Source organism: Triticum urartu, chromosome 6, assembly GCF_003073215.2.
Source record: "Triticum urartu cultivar G1812 chromosome 6, Tu2.1, whole genome shotgun sequence".
Lineage (NCBI taxonomy): Eukaryota > Viridiplantae > Streptophyta > Magnoliopsida > Poales > Poaceae > Triticum > Triticum urartu.
This window is the reverse complement of record NC_053027.1, coordinates 28329633-28347688: the sequence shown is the minus strand read 5'-3', so window position 1 is coordinate 28347688 and position 18056 is coordinate 28329633. Positions and strand designations below refer to the sequence as shown.

The 18056-nt window shown below is 45.4% G+C and overlaps 1 protein-coding gene across 1 annotated transcript; it reads right to left on the bottom strand.

Moving 5' to 3' along the window:
• Positions 1 to 5629: 5629 nt before the first annotated feature.
• Positions 5630 to 15842, bottom strand: LOC125516449 (structural maintenance of chromosomes protein 6B-like). The gene is made up of 7 exons (XM_048681887.1): positions 15742 to 15842; positions 15561 to 15657; positions 13577 to 13663; positions 12735 to 13055; positions 12303 to 12422; positions 11590 to 11724; positions 5630 to 5734 (listed from the first exon to the last, which is right to left on the bottom strand). The coding sequence occupies exons 1-7, from the start codon at positions 15840 to 15842 to the stop codon at positions 5630 to 5632; spliced, it is 966 nt and encodes a 321-aa protein (XP_048537844.1).
• Between the last annotated feature and the right edge of the window lie 2214 nt (positions 15843 to 18056).

Genomic DNA, 18056 nt, shown 5'->3' with positions numbered 1-18056 from the left:
CCCCCCAACCAACGCAGCTGCACTAAGGGAACACAGCATTGACCTGTAGCTGGGAACACTAGTTGGGCTGCCAACGGTTAAGCCGTGGATAAATAATAAACAGATAAAAGATGACAAAACTAAAGGGACATGCTATAAATAATAAAACAATACAATATAATAATATAAGCAATGTGGATTAATGAAGTTTATTGCTAAATACAGCAGATCAGAACAAGTGCTAAATGATATACCAAATTATCATTTGCATCAAGTTACTACACATGGTATTATTAGTACATATTCAAGAGTAACCAATAATTCAAGACAAGAATCATGATAATTGGCATTTTCATACCAGAAGAGCCCCTAAACAGGCAATCGAACTTAGACCCAGATGTATTTTACCCCTAACTCTGCACTTTCAGCCTCGCTCAAAATATCTTTTTGAACAAGTAGAGCTATGTTCTTAAAGTTCAACAAAATGGAGAAATGTGATAAACAGACAGGGTTAATGGAGCGTCAACTATGAGTAAGGGGCATCGCGTGGACATGGTTTTCTTTCATACATTGTGTGTTGTGTGTCATGTGCGAATCTATTTGGAAATTGAAATAAGATCAAATCAGAATTGATGTGTGCATGAAAATGTATAGTTAAGCATAATTATTACTGTGCATGATCGCACTCTGTCGCTCTTTTTTTCACATTAAGCATTAGGAATCAGAAAGAAGCATAACATATGAGAACTAGCAAAAAAGATAATTATTCTATGAGAATAACATTATCCAAAACACATATACTCTCTAATAATAACATTATACATAATTACATTATCTGGAACACATATACCCACATTCATACATCAATAGAGGGACAGGGTACCACTAAGTAAATAAAATACAAAAGGTAATATAATTACAGTAAACAATAGATATGGAAACAATTCCTCCAGTCAAAATAAGCTACTGATGATAAACTATTTTCCAAACTGACAGAACAATATCACTCTCCTGTAAACCTTGTTGACAAAGTTATCCCTTGCTCTTGGTTTCGTAGGTAATTCACGAGCCACCTTCCTAGTGATCTATTCTGGTATCAGACGCAATACTTAATTCTCGTTGCCCTGAAACCCATTCACCGTCTGATTAGGCATCGAACGATCGCCTATCCGTTTGAAACTTCTCATGGTACCTCTTACTTTGCTCTCAATATCTTCTTAAGTTTCAATTCGAGAGATACTTATGCTTCTTCCCTTGAGTTAACCGTCTGATGCTCAATCCTGTTAGAATCCGTCCCTATAGAGTTTTCCCCTCTTATCCTCTCGTAAGTATGGTGAAGATCCTGAAGGAAGGACGACAATTTCATCATGATGACCTGGAGCAGAGAAATGAAGGCATCAATGTAGTGGATCGACCTCTTCGAGAAGAGCAAGCAAGACCAAGAAGAATCGATAGAAATTGCGTAACCTAGTCTTTCCCCCTTACTCTACCTCTTAAATCTCGGGACGAGATTTCTTGTAGTGGAGGAGAATTGTGACGCCTGGATAATTAAGCAACAGTAATTCCAACCTAATGATGCCATATCACCATGTTTGCCAAGCCTAGTTGCCCCTGGATGAAAATCAAACCTAAATTCAAATCCAAATTGCAAGTCAATTATTAATTCTTCAAACAGTAAAAAAATGTTCGTATTATTCTATAAATTACCTGGATCAATTTTTATGTTGAAACAAACTTCATTTGACTAACAACTAAATTCCTAGTAAATTAATAAATGGTCCAACATCAAATAAATGGCCTTTTCGAAATAAACAATTATTTATTTAACTCCGATTGCCTCTAAACTATGTGGGCATGCTCAAAATAATGCCTAGTATTTATGGGTAAAATACCATATTTAAGAAAAGTCATTGGGCAGCAAATGTTAATACAAAATAGTGGAGATAGGATAAAACAGAAACAATTAAAAAAGGGGCCGAGCTAGTGTTGTAGTAGTGGGCTCTATGTGCAACAGTGCTATGGCCCAGCCCAATGGGGTTCATCCCCTTCCTCTGTACAGGACAGAGGTGCGTGGCGGCCATCCACCGGCGCCATAGCTGGAGGGGTGCACGCGCCGGCCATCCACTGCCTCCCTGCCGTCTATAAGACCCCCTCGACGCCCCTGCGAACCCTAACCTCTCTCGTTCTCCCCTCTCCTGCTCACCTTTCTCGATTTGGTCCACGACCGAACCACTGCCGCAACGCACGTCGTCGATCTTGTGCTCCGGAGCCGTCCCGCGCCGCGCCAAATTGTCCAAGAGCCCCAACATCGATGTCTCCTTCGCCTACGCGCTTCGAATAGAGCAGGGACGCCTTGCACATGTCGCTATCATCATCATCTTCGTCCACGGCCGCCGCATCTCGTCGCCGGTTGCTGCTGCTCCAGGCCGCCCCGACCTCCTGAGTACGTCCACGAGCTTCGCGGTGAGCTCCTTAGGCGATTCCCCTCATTTTCCCCTTCGATCTGTAGCCGTAGCCTTTGCCTTGTGCTCGTCATAGTCCCAACTGTAGCTCTGCATCCGCGTACGCACGCCGCAGCCACGACCGTTCGCTACTGCTACTCCTCCTCGCTGCTACTCCTGTCGCTGCTTACTTGCTGCTGCTACTCATGCTCGGTCGCCGCTGCTGCCTACGCTGACTGCTGCTTCTGCCACCCGCGCCCCGCAGCCGCCCATACCTGCACCTGCTGACTTGGCCGCCCGCGTTCTCTCGCTACCCGTTGCTAGCGCCGTTGCAGCCGGCTGCTCGTCCACCGCCCCAGGACCGCGCGCTCGATGCTCCAGCCGTCCGCGGCGTTGCCCTGACCGAAGCGCTGTCCATGCGTGTACTGCCGGCCCGCGTGCCTTTCAGCTCCTCCCGCAAACGAATCCTGACGAGCCTTTGTGCTCGGCCATGGTGCTTGTGCGCCCCGTGCGTGCACAGCCGCTAGTGTCTAGTGAGCCGGCCCATCTAATTAGGATAATTAGTGGTTAATTGGCATGGTGGCCCAACGACGGACGAGACTGCTTTCTTCCCATGCTCCCATCCGTGTTTTCGCATACGTGGCTTGATTTGATTGAAAGAAAATAAGGCTCGGCTCCACCCTCTGAAAATCAAGGGAAGGAGATGATTAGATTAAAAAATAAAAAAAATAAAAAGAACAGCCGTAGGATAAAATGGGAGCACGGATGGGAGCATGGAGAGGGAGCAGGCAAGCCGAATCCACCAACGACATGCATGTAAGCCCCTGCATTAGTTAGTTTAGTTATTGGGTCAATTAACCTTGAGTCAATTATATGTGGGCCACACCTCTATCCAGTTGACCAGTCAAGCTGCTGACTGGGCTAGTCCCAGTCAATGGCAGGTGGGCCCCATGTTGACCTGTTGACTAGTCAACCGGTCAACAGTTGACCTGCTGACTCAGGGGGCTGGCCCCACCTGTCAGCCTTTAAAGCTCACTGATGTGTACACTTCTCTGTGTACACTTAGCAATTAAATATTAATTTATTTTTGAATTTAATTAATTCAAAAAATTAGAAAATATTTAAAATTTTGAAAAATAATATAAAATAAACTGTAATTCGGATGAAAAAACTTTATACATGAAAGTTGCTCAAAATGAAGAGACGAATCCGGATACGCAGCCCCGTTCGTCCGCCACGCATCCCTAGCATAGCGAACATGCAATTTTCCCCCTCCGATTCATCTGTCCGAAAACGCGAAACACCGGGAATACTTTCCCGGATGTTCCCCCCCTTCACCTGTACCACCTCGTACCGCGTTAGGGCACGCCTAGCATCACGCCTTGTCATGTCATGCATCGTCATGTATTTGTTTGCATTATATTTATTGTTTCTTCCCCCTCTTCTCTCGCTAGACACCGAGACCGACGCCGCTGCTACCCAGTACGACTACGGTGTTGACGACCCCTCTCTCTTGCCAGAGCAACCAGGCAAGCCCCCCCATTGATCACCAGATATCGCCTACTCTTCTCTCTACTGCTTGCATTAGAGTAGTGTAGCATGTTACTGCTTTCCGTTCATCCTATCCTGATGCATAACCTGTCCTTGCTACAACTGTTGTTACCTTTACCTGCAATCCTAATGCTTAGTATAGGATGCTAGTTTATCATCAGTGGCCATACATTCTTGTTCGTCTGCCATGCTATACTATCGGGCCGTGATCACTCGGGAGGTGATCACGGGTATATACTATATACTTTATACATGATACATGTGATGACAAAAGTCAGGTTGGCTCGTAGGAGTACCCGCAAGTGATCCACAGATTGGGTCTGAAAGGACGTTTGTCCCGACGGCCCTCTGAGTGGATCTTTGTGGCGAAGCGACAGGGCAGGTTGAGACCACCTAGGAGAGAGGTGGGCCTGGCCCTGGTCGGCGTTCGCGGTTATTTCAAAATAACACGTTTAACGAGATCTTGGTATTTGATCTGAGTCTGGCTACTGGCCTATACGCACTAACCATCTACGCGGGGACAGTTATGGGCACTCGACGTCGTGGTATCAGCCGAAGCCTTCGTGACGTCAGCGACTGAGTGGCGCGCACCGGATTGGACCGTAGGCCTGCTCTTGTATTAAGGGGGCTAGTTCTGCTTCCGGCCGCGTTCGCAACGTGCAGGTGTGCAATGGGCGATGGGCCCAAACCCCTGCGCCATAGGATTTAGACCGGCGTGCTGACCTCTCTGTTGTGCCTAGGTAGGGCTGCGACGTGTTGATCTTCCAAGGCCGGGCATGACCCAAGAAAGTGTGTCCGGCCAAATGGGATCGAGCGTGTTGAGTTATGTGGTGCACCCCTGCAGGGAAGTTAATCTATTCGAATAGCCGTGATCTTCGGTAACAGGACGACTTGGAGTTGTACCTTGACCTTATGACAACTAGAACCGGATACTTAATAAAACACATCCTTCCAAGTGCCAGATACAACCGATGATCGCTCTCTCACAGGGCGACGAGGGGAGGATCATCGGTTAGGATTATGCTACACGATGCTACTTGGTGAACTTACCATCTACTCTCTTCTCCTGCTGCAAGATGGAGGTTACCAGAAGCGTAGTCTTCGATAGGACTAGCTATCCCCCCTTTATTCCGGCATTCTGCAGTTCAGTCCACCGATATGGCCCCTTTACACATATACCCATGCATATGTAGTGTAGCTCCCTGCTTGCGAGTACTTTGGATGAGTACTCACGATTGCTTTCTCCTTCTTTTCCCCTATCCCTTCTACCTGGCTGTCGCAACCAGATGTTGTAGCCCAGGATCCAGACGCCACCGTTGACGACGACTCCTACTACACCGGAGGTGCCTACTACTACGTGCAGCCCGTTGACGACGACCTGGAGAAGTTAGGAGGATCCCAGGCAGGAGGCCTGTGCCTCTTTCGATTGTATCGCAGTTTGTGCTAGCCATATTATGGCAACTTGTTTAACTTATGTCTATACTCAGATATTGTTGCTTCCACTGACTCGTCTATGGCCGAGCTCTTGTATTGGAGCCTTCAAGGCCCCTGGCTTGTAATATGATGTTTGTATGATTTATTTTATTTGTAGAGTTGTGTTGTGATATTTTCCTGTGAGTCCCTGATCTTGATCGTACACGTTTGCGTGTATGATTAGTCTACGATTGAATCGGGGGCGTCACATACCTTGTAACATTTGAATGAAGATAATCAATCTGTTGTTGTATGTTCTGCATATCTTTCTCCATTTGAGATGCCTCAGCCTTCAGATTGATAGAGACATGATTCAGACAAAATAGCTAAATTCAAACATACAAAGCCAAGGAAATACAAAATAAATAAATCAAGAGGCATGCTATCAAGTGAATCTTTTAGAACAATTGATATCAAGGTTCACTGATTATGTCATTTTTAGGAGATAGCCCAACTTCTTCTGAGGAACAGGTACAAAGTGGTAACAGTTAGCTCACGTGAAAACCAAAAATGTGATTAGTCCAGTTAACAGGACTGATGCTCCCTTATTGAAAACAAACTATTTTACGATACAACTTATCTCTATTGTATAGCCCAAGGGGAATCACACAAGACATGGGGTACAAGGAAGAAAACATAGCCTAATACAGACTCCTAGACCAATACCACTACTTAACACACACCCTCGGATGCTCTATAGCACTGCATTTGAAGAAGCGCATCTTGAGAGTGTCATTGTGGCATGGAGAGCCTTCAAAACCTGTCGAGTCAAGCCAAAGGGGATAACCAGAAGATGGTGCATCGAAGGAAGACACCGCATCAGTAGAAGATACAAGATAAGTAACAAGAGAAGATGAGTTATCAAAAGATGGCACACAAGATAATGAAGCAACAACAACAAAGCCATTAGTCCCAAACAAGTTGGGGTAGGCTAGAGCTGAAACCCATATGATCTCGCAACCCACTCATTGTTCTAGCACATGGATAGCAAGCTTCCATGCACCCTTGTCCACTCATTTTCCTCTCTCAGATTTTGACCATCTTATAGATGTCCCTTGCGCCTTCCTTCGTGCCTAACCGCCGGTAGAGGTCCTCATACACCTGAACCCCTTGCTTCACTCACAGCTCGCTTTGCGGCCTTCTATGCCACCTTGTACTTCTCCCTGTTGTCCGCACACCTATCAAGGTAAAGGCGTCTGAAAAACTCTTTCTTCTCCTTAATAGCCGCCTGGACATCATTTGCACCACCAGGTATCTTTAGCTTCGCTTTTACTTCCCCTGGACACTCCAAACTCCTCTGAGGCCAACTTAGGAATGCAAGTTGCCATCTTCATCTACATATTGTCTGCATCACCTCCTTCCTCCCATGGAACCTCTTTAATGACCCTCTCCTTGAACGCCTAAGCTACCCCCCCCCCCTTGAGCTTCCACCACTTCGTTCTAGCGACTTTGGCACGCTTATCTCTGAAGGAAATATGCCCTAGAGGCAATAATAAAGTTATTATTTATTTCCTTATTTCATGATAAATGTTTGTTATTCATGCTAGAATTGTATTAACCGGAAACATAATACATGTGTGAATACATAGACAAACAGAGTGTCACTAGTATGCCTCTACTTGACTAGCTCGTTGATCAAAGATGGTTAAGTTTCCTAACCATAGACATGAGTTGTCATTTGATTAACGGGATCACATCATTAGGAAAATGATGTGATTGACTTGACCCATTCCATTAGCTTAGCACTTGATCGTTTAGTTTGTTGCTATTGCTTTCTTCATGACTTATACATGTTCCTATGACTATGAGATTATGCAACTCCCGTTTACCGGAGGAACACTTTGTGTGCCACCAAACGTCACAACGTAACTGGGTGATTATAAAGGTGCTCTACAGGTGTCTCCAAAGGTACTTGTTGGGTTGGCGTATTTCGAGATTAGGATTTGTCACTCCGATTGTCGGAGAGGTATCTCTGGGCCCACTCGGTAATGCACATCACTATAAGCCTTGCAAGCATTGCAACTAATGAGTTAGTTGCGGGATGATGTATTACAGAACGAGTAAAGAGACTTGCCGGTAACGAGATTGAACTAGGTATTGAGATACCGACGGTCGAATCTCAGGCAAGTAACATACCGATGACAAAGGGAACAACGTATGTTGTTATGCGGTCTGACCGATAAAGATCTTCGTAGAATATGTAGGAGCCAATATGGGCATCCAGGTCCCGCTATTGGTTATTGGCCAGAGAGGTGTCTCGGTCATGTCTACATAGTTCTCGAACCCGTAGGGTCCGCACGCTTAACGTTCGTTGACGATATAGTACTATATGAGTTATGTATGTTGATGACCGAATGTTGTTCGGAGTCCGGGATGAGATCACAGACATGACTAGGAACTCCGGAATGGTCTGGAGATAAAGTTTGATATATGGGATAGTAGTGTTTGATCTCCGGAAGGGTTCCGGAATTCACCGGAAGGGGTTCCGGATGTTTTCCGAAATGTTTGGGCACGAGAACACTTTATCTGGGCCAAAGGGGAAAGCCCACGAGGCTTTTGGAAAGTGCAAAAGGAAGTTTTGCGGAGACCAGAGGCTAGACGCCAGGAACCCTGGCGTCTAGGGGGTAGACGCCGGGAACTCTGCGTCTAGCCCTGGAGTCCGAGAAGGACTCTTGCCTTTCGGGTGAAACCGACTTTGAGGAGGCTTTTACTCCAAGTTTCGACCCCAGGGCTCAACATATAAATAGAGGGGTAGGGCTAGCACCAAAGACACATCAAGAAACACCAAGCCGTGTGCCGGCAACCCCGTCCCCTCTAGTTTATCCTCCGTCATAGTTTTCGTAGTGCTTAGGCGAAGCCCTGCAGAGATTGTTCTTTACCAACACCGTCACCACGCCGTCGTGCTGCCGGAACTCATCTACTACTTCGCCCCTCTTGCTGGATCGAGAAGGCGAGGACGTCACTGAGCCGAACGTGTGCAGAACTCGGAGGTGCCATGCTTTCGGTACTTGGATCAGTCGGACGTGAAGACGTACGACTACATCAACCGCGTTGATATAACGCTTCCGCGAATGGTCTACGAGGGTACGTAGACAACACTCTCCCCTCTCGTTGCTATGCATCACCATGATCTTGCGTGTGCGTAGGAAATTTTTTGAAATTACTACGTTCCCCAACAATCTCGCTGAACATGAATCCGAAAGTGGAAGTCAACCACCACAAGCTTTATGCTGAGGGAAAACACTCTCTGCAGATATCACCTTACTATCTAGGCAAGCACACATGTCTTCTCTTTTCGAGAGGATGAAATCAATCTGGCTAGTGTTGACCACTACTAAAAGTCACTAGGTGTGATTCTCTCTCTTTAAAGAGGGTGTTAGCTACGATCATGTCATAGGCTAGATCAAAGCTTAAGACATCTTGATTCCTAATGCCACGACCAAAGGTCCCATGCACCCCTTCAGAACCTGTGTTAGATGTACCCACGTGACCATTGAGGTCTCCTCATATGAAGAGCTTCACACCAATAGCTACACTCCTAGCCATCTCCTCCACGCCTTCCCAGAACTCGCTCTTGGTGTTCTCATCATGGCATACTTCCGGGGCATGCACGCAGATAACATTGAGAACTAAGTCCCAACTACCAGCTTGACTAGGATAATCTGGTCCCCATGCCTCTTAATGTCTGCCACTCCATACTTGAGGCTCCCCCGTGTACCACTCCATACTTCAAGATGCCTATTCCATTTCTGTTTGGAGTCGTCCCCGTGTACCACAGCTTGAATCCGGTATCCTACATCTCCTTTGCCTTTTGTCCACTCCATTTGGTTTCTGGACGGATAGCAACACCTCTCCTCACCACTATATCAACTAGCTCTCGAAGCTTAACTGCTAGGGACCCTACGTTCCAGCTGCCTAAGCGGATCCTCCTACGCTCGGCTATCTTCCTTACCCTTCGCACTCGTCGAGTCAAATGCAAAAACCCTTGCTCAGTTTCCACTACACCAACAGGTCGATGTAGTGCGCCACTAAGGATGCAACGATGCTTACTTGCCAGCGTATCCAGATCAAGATATGGCGCGCCACCAGGGGGTGAGTGCCCGGCCCTTGCCCATTTGACACCACACCCGGGTACCGATATGGCACGTCGCTGAGAGGGTTACGCCCCAACAATTTTATTTTGGGTTTCATCTCCATAAGAGTGGCTAATTTTTGACGTTGGCTCGCCAAGCCTATCACAACCCTCCTCCTTTACCCGGGCATGGGACCAGCTATGTTGAGACAACACAAGAGAATGAAGCATTGCGTAGAAAATCATAGCCCATGAAAACCCGCGGCTAAAGAAGCTCGGCGGCAAGAGAATGGGCGCGACAACGCAAAAAGAGGCCACAAAAATCCCATATAAAACAACAAGGACCAGAAAAGGCCACAAATTGTATAGAAAGGACCATGGCGAGAAAAGGGAGGCTCGTGTATCAAGATTTGTTAGAAAAGGATGACATAAAAATATGAAATAGCAACGGATTTGGTGGACGTAGCGGAAAATATAGAGCTAGAAGCTAGGAAGCACACACAAGATGAAGATGCAAGAGCCATCGTGGATGTGTGAGAGGCTACGAAGGAGGCCGTGCAGGTGGAGGAGCAGCGATGAGTAGCAACTAGCGAATGAGCATGTGCAACACCAATAGAAGGTGCATGGGCGAGACGGAGTCAAGGAAAAGATCATCGTCAAGAATCACATAACATTGAGGAGGGAAAACAGATGTCGGATGACTTTTTTTTTTTTGCTAAAGGAATCTAATAGGCACACATAGGAGCCAGACACCCTAAGTAGTACACCAGCGGCTGAGTAGTACGCTAGCAGCAGCAGGCAAGTATGCTAGCTGCAGCTGCAGCTGCAGGAAGAGTTGCACGCGGGGCAGCAGACAGAGAGAGCCATGCTGGGAGACGCAGCGGCGGGAGCAAAGCAGCAGCAAAGCAGTGCTAGTAGCAGAAGTAGGGAGAGCCAGGCGGAGGGCCACGGGCAAGCAGCACAAGGAGCAAAAGCTAGAGCCTTGGCGAGCAGCTTACAGCCTCAGCCTTGGCAAGCAGCGGCGGCAACGGCAGCACAGGAGGCGATATCAGCGAACAGCCGCAGGAGAGAGCATAACAGGCGGCCGGCAGGTGGACCGCAGGAGGGAGCGCGCTGCAGAGGAAGCACACAGCCAAGCCAAGGATCTTCTCTATAGTAGTCCTGTGCTAAATGTCTAAGGCGAGGGCTACGCCTTACAATCCCGGGCACCATAGCACTGACACGTATGTACATCAGAAAGACGCCCTAAGAGCCATGTTCTCCCATTGTTCTGGCTCCCCTGCTCCGTGCTAGCTGTTGTGGGTCCAGATTGCAGCTCACTCCTTCGCTACTCCAGCCTGTGATGTGCTGTGCACTTTTTAGGGCACTCCCAATGCTTGTATCTTCACAAAGTTTCATTGGTAAATATCTGATGTGACACTATTTAATGAGGAAATAGGGAGCAACCACATCTTAATCTGGATATATATCTTAGCACCAAATCCAAAACATCTCATAACTTTTCTCTCAGAAAAGACACTAAATGAGGGTTGTTTTATATACAACAGTAAGATATAGTGCACTGAGACTCCTATATGTAAACATCTATTTAATGTCATCAGATATAGCTTAAGATATAGTGCACTGGGACTGCCCTTAGAGCCATGCTGTAGCTACAGCAGCCTGTACTAGCTAATATTAGCCTGACATGCAGGCTGTTGTGAATTGCAGTGTACTTTATCTTCACCAATTCATGCAGGCTGCTGTGATAGCCAGACTCAATGTTTCATACTCCCTCCATCTGGATGTATAGGGCCTAATACGCATTTCAAGATTTACTTTGACCATCAGTAAGATTAATACTGTATTAGATGTATGGTATAAAAATTATATTACTGGAAACTCCTTCCAAATATGAGTTCGACAATATACTCTTTGTAACACATATCATATACTATTGGTCTAAACAATGGTCAAAGTAAATCTCGAAATACGTATAAGGCCCTATATATCCGGATAGAGGAGTAACACTATCTATTAACTTCATACTTGTAAGGTGAATTTAGTTTTTATGGGTTTTAGATAACAGCTCACTTGAGTAGATTGCATATGCTGCATTTGGAAATCACGAAGTTGTGCCTGCAATTGATTCAGGCGGCCATTCTTTCTCTGCAGCATGTGTGCACCACGCTCATGCTCCGCCTCTAGTTCTATCTCCCGCTTCACAGCCTGTAAACAAAACATGAAGAATTGTTAAGAAAGACAAGTTAAATAATTGCACAATCATGTCCATAGCAGATAGATGCCCATGGTGTCAATGTCTTCAAAATAAGGAATCAGTTAGTGCGGGTGTTTACTCAGAAAGGAGAGAAAATGACTGAATTTACATGCACGCGTTATATTCAAACAAGATTACCAAACATATAATCCTTAAATTTTAAAAAGAAGTATTACTAGGAAAAATTAAGCTGCCAACAATAGGAATCTCAACACTTCATGATGAGTGGCAATATTTCGAGGCAAATGTTATGAACATATCACTGAGCCAGAAATTACTGCAGATTTAGTTCTGCAATAATGACCAACATCAGAGCTTATAGGCTTAATAAGGACTGAAGACACAAAGATATGACAACCAGAAGGATTGCAAAGACTTGACGGTCATAACTTGCTACATTTATCATGACCATCACTTTTTTACTTCCATGTACAAAGACAACAGAGCTGTATGTGGCTCTACCACCTATTGGTCCAAATACAGCTGCTTTTTCTGAACATACCGGATGCTACATCATCTACTCACATACCTCAGCAATGTTATTTTCCATACTTTTCTTCATGTTGTTCTCTTCACGAGTCTTACCCACCAAAGATCTGAGATTTTCTTCCTTTTCAATTAGTTCTTTCTTCAGTTTATCAATAACAACCTAAAAGGTTAAAAAATAATTCAGACATAACAATAAGCTCCATTAAATATGACTACTATTTTAGAATATGTATTTTCAAACATAACTATACAGGATGGTTTTGGCACACTATTGCTGTAGTTCACTCCATTAAATATGACTTGAAATTGGCCCTAGTCAAACAGATGACGTTCAAATTGGCAATAGATGTATGTGCCAGCAAGCTTGCATGAATTTATTTTGGTTTACCAAAAAAATTACAGTAAAAACACACCGGTTATTCTAGAAGATACAATGGCACAATGGGTTCCCAGTAAAAAGGACACAACTTACTGTATTTCGGTCAATTCTTTCTTGGCACGCAGGAGCTCGCCCTTTGAGTTTCTGGAGTTTCACTGTTTGTTCCTCAATTTGCTGGTCAACTTCATAAACCCATGACCAGGCTAACTTTTTCTTCAAATTATCAATTTCATGTGCTATCTCTTCTATGTGTTCCATATTCTTTATCTTCTCTCGTAATTCATCAAGTTCTCTCATCACTGGCTTAATTGACTTCTCCAGTTCTTGAACATCAGAGTCTTCCTTGTGCACCTGATCTCTTATTGTCTCAAGCAACTCTTTGAGTCGTTGAAGAAGAGTAGCCTTGAAGAAGAACTGCAACAGGACATAATGTATGGACAGTGAAAGAAAAGGAATAATGCTCAGAGTTATATCAGAGAAGGGATATAGCAAGCACAGGTATAAGGCAGAATTATGAGCTCAACTCAGAAACAACATTGCGTCAAATAGCAGTTCAGTTCACGGGTCATACACTCATATGAAGTCGTAAGCTACCAAAATATATCTGGTCTGGCATTGAATACATAGAGTGTCGTGTTCTCATATGATGATCGATTGGAATATATAAAAATGCTAATTGGTTACGTGCACAACTGGAAAGACGTCGAGAGGCAAATGAAATGCAATCATTGTATTATACAAACTGACTAACTGAAGGCATGCTTCACGGTTGAGTACATCTAAAAGCGAATAAAATACCATGGAAACCCTGCAGAGTACGACTATACAATTCCATTCACGTTCATCAAACCATATATATTCCAACACATAAAACAAAACTAGGGAAACACTTATTGATATAATGGTATTGGCAGAAAACTGAAAGAATTGATTACCTTAAACTTATCCTTGTCATTTCCTGAGTGCAGAAATTCTCTACTTTTGTCCTGACTCATAATTACACAAGGATTTTCAACATCAATCTGAAAATTTGTGTACGCATTAGGATGTGGAAATATAACACATTCATTAGATTCTAATAAGGTACTTCCACAGAATAGTACAAAAACAAAAAGACTTGGGAGATACATACCCATGGTTTACAATGGTAAAGCGATCTAAAGCAAGCACCACCCGCTCTGACGCATAACTGATGCCTAAGCGCCTAAAGCGGGCGCCTAAGCACCTAAGCGGGCATACTTCTAAGGTGCTGCCAGGGCGCCTTATCGCTTACGCGACTCTTGAACGTCTGAAGCAGGCTGCTTTATAAACAATGCACATATCATGAATGATTGAATAATGCTGATGCATGGCAGTGAAAACAGACAAAACAAACTGCAGGTGTTGATACTACCATGCTTATATATAAAAACTAATGATGCACCAATAGCTTACACTCCGAGGTTCTTGCGCCTGAGATACGATGACGGAGATTAGTTAGCTGTAGACATGTATAGATATGTTGCTCCTCAGGAGGTTAGTTTGGTTCAAAGGAATCATGTCAAATCGAGTCTGTGTATGCATAAAGATCAAAGTAGATTTCAAGGAGATATCATGTGAAAGGTTTCCAAACTGGACTCATGCTGTGTTAGCTGGGAGCAACCATTGATCAAGATCACCAAGACCACAGCCCATATTGCACACTTTTCTGGCAATGTTCTTTTAGTGGGAGACGACGTGCCCGTCGAATACGAGGTGCATGTGCTGACTTCGTCAATCTCGGTCCCTCAGAGGTGCGCATAGGAGTAGGGTGTGTGCGTTCATAGGGGTGTATGTACTAGTTTGTATGTGAGTGTTTGCGGCTATCCTGTGTTTCTCAAACAAAAAAAAAAGAGGAAGGGGGTGATAGATATGTGATTGCGAAGCAGACCAATAGCGTAGCTGAGGTGGGGCGAGAGAGCAAAACTAGGGAGGAAGGCGCTATGGTCTCTTCTTGCAGATGCATCTGTATGAAAAACATCTTCACCTGGCATTTTTTTTCCTATAGAAACAAAGGCAAAAGTGCGGCGACGAAAGGTAGATGAGAGGGTCCATCAGTGTCTACACCGGTTTTGCATATTTTACCAAATACAGAAAGTAAACAGCAGAACAAATGACTGAATGAGAGAAACATAACTACTGACAATATAGTACACATCAGCAAACAAGCGACTTACATTAAAATGTTCGACTATCTCATTAAGATCATCCTTGCCATGTGCCACCTTCCTCCCTATTCCAGCACAAGTAAAACAATTGTCAAAATATAATATTTTGTAGTAAAATAATGAAAATACGTACTAGTAATCCTCTGAAAAAGAATAAAATTAATTGCTACATTGTTTCTTTTCATCCCAAACTAGCATTTAATAATGTATGGAAATGGATGCAACATGTAAATGAAGGCCTGGGACACGTAAAGCTTATTTAATTATAAAGTGAAAAGGGAGATTTTCTGCGGCCATGCAAACATGTACAGTATAAGTCAAGCACAACGAACATATAGGTCTTTTGCCAACATGAAAAGTTGATAGAACCAAGGATGTGAAAGATGTGATAATTTAATATTAAAACTTGAAATAGTCATTAAATAGAATAAAGATATGCAGCCAGGACACAAGAATGGATAATCAAATAACAAATTCAACAATCCTAAGTTCAGAAATGTATCATCTCTGAATAGCAAAATACAACTACGTGAGAACTCTTAAGGGTCACAGAAAAATACGATTACCCTTAAAACAATACAAGTTGACAAAGTACTAATATGACAGCTAAAAGAGGTCTAAACAACTTTGCAGAAGAAATGCTTACAATAGACAGGCACAACCAACAACTAGGAGGAAGAAGGATCAAGTATGTGTACCATGTTGATCTTTTAAGATAGTAGAACTAGATGACTTGGTAATCCTGCGCTCCAACAATTAAGTTTCCATATATGTCAGGCTTGAACGCGTCTTCCCCTTGGTTGTTGATGTCAACAGCAATTGCTGCATAGCTGTGATTTAAAGAATAAACTATTTTTCAATAGATCACAGGAAGAGAGATAGGAGAGTCGGAGGATAAATGCAAAACCATTAACCAGAGGTTGTACAGTAGAAACATATTAAGTGTGATCGATGCAGAAATCAGCTCCACAATCATCCATAAGACGATGATAACTACTGGAACCTGTACAGTCATTTACCCAGCCAACATTCTGATTTATTGTTCAGTCACTCAGCCGGTAGTTGACCATTTGGAATTGTTTAATATAATTTTGTTCTTTGGTGAACAAGCAGGTTCAGCCGCTATTTCACCAATTTGCAAAGGTCTAACCCCAGAGACTGTCTGCTTTTAATAGGCAGGCTATCTGTTGGATATTTCCATCAAAATCTTCAAGTAATTATGCTACACGTTTATTATAGGGCAGAATGTATACCTACAGATTTTCTGTTAAAAGAATACTGTGTGATCCGAGCAAATAGAACGCTGTTGGACCGGGGCACTCGCAACAAATATTTGGTGCAGAGCTAGTACCTAGCTAGGCGATGGCGGCGAGCGCGGGCGCCATGCGCGGCGCGGCGGCGAGCGGCCGTCGAGGAAGGGGGGCGATGCGGGCGATCCTGATAATACGAGATGGGAGGTCTCGTTTGCTTTTGATTTCCGATCACGACGCTCGATCCTGTTTCAGCCAGGGACTCTGCTTCTCCGACACGAGGCGCTCCTACTGGTGCTGCTCGACGCCGGCGGGCAGACGATAGACGCGCGGGCGCTCCGGGAAGGAGAAGGCGTATATAACGGCGATGCCATCTCCTTTCCGTGTCACCTGGTCAGGGTTGACCGGCGAGTTCCCCAGCCATGCATGCCCCCTGCTGCTCCTGGGGCCGGCTTGCATGGGGGTGGGGCATGGCGGCAGACCACCCCTCGGTGCGCTCCACCTGGCGCGAGTTTGTGGGAGGGAGGGCCAGATCCATGGCCATCAGGCTGCCATGAGGACCCCAGCGCGGGGCACGGGAAGGATAAGAAGACGCGTGCGGATCCCCCACCCCAGGGAGCGGGCGACTCGCACCTCCGACATCTCTTCTTCCACCTCTGGGCCAGATCTAGGGTTTCCCCTCCCTCTAATCCACCTGCTGATTCGTTCCAGTGGTGGCCAGGGAAGGTTGCCGGGGACGTGCGGTCCTTCGCTCAAGTTGCGAGCGGCTCGGCTGCATCTCAAGAGATGGCGGATCGGGGCGGCGGCAAGTTCGGGGGTCGCGAGGGCGCGGGCCGCGGCAACACCGGCGGGGCGCGCGCGCAGGCCTCATCTAGCCAGGGACGTAATCTGGTGTGGCAGCGCACGAACCCCCCGCCGCCCGGTGGCGCCAGATCTGGAGGTGCGGCGGCTGGAGATCGATGGGATGCGGCGGTGAAGATGCAAGGCGGGGGCTCCAAGGACCAGTGGCCTACGCACACGAAGACGGCGATGAAAGACGGAGATTTGGCTCCCCCACCAGCTCCGCCTGCTCCTGTCAACAAGGGCGCGGAGGAACGCTGCCTCAACTGCAACCTTACAGGTCACTTTGCTCCTCGTTGTCCTACCATTAGATGTGAGAAGTGTGGTAAACTTGGGCACATGGCGCAATTGTGTCAGATTCCTTAGCCATGGGAATGTGTCCCATTCATGTGCAGTTTCCAATCCCCTGGTCAGGGTTTCTTCTTCATCCCTGATTGATGTGCGAATAAGCAGGCTGGTGAGAAAACTAACACTGTGGTGATTACTCTGGTGAAGGGCGTGGCTTCTGTGAAAGAGATTGAGAATGAGTTTAATGGCTTGTTTGCGTAAAAGCCTAAGAAATGGCGTTGCACTGCGCGCCAAATCAGTCCTACGCAGTTTGTGATGAGGTTTCCTAATGCTCGTGAGGTTGAAAGAGCTTGCTGCTATGGCAAAAAACTTCCTATTCTCGATGATTCTGTCATAGTATCCATTTCTCCTTGGTCAGCATCTGTAGGGGCCAAAGCTGATCTACAGAAAGCTTGGGTTCGCGTCCGAAATGTCCCTTTGGAGAAACGATGTGTTCAACATGTTTCATATGCTGGGGCAGTGGTAGGGGTCACTCTGGAAGTGGATAAAGCTACGTTGCATAAACCTGAGTATGCCCGCATTCTTCTGGGATGCAGGGAAGTGGATAAAATTCCACCATCTGCTGAAGGAATGTTGGGTGAGCAATTCTATGATTTCTATTATGAAGTGGAACGTGTGGTAGTGGGGGCCCCTGCTGCGAGTCAATACTCCATTCCTGTTGACAGTAATTCTCCTTCTGCTCCTAAAAAAGCGAGATTTGATTTCCATGCTTCCACCTCATATGAGCAAGGAGGGACAAGTGCTTCTGCTGTTGGGGATTCCTTTTGTCAGAACTATTCTGCCACCACTCG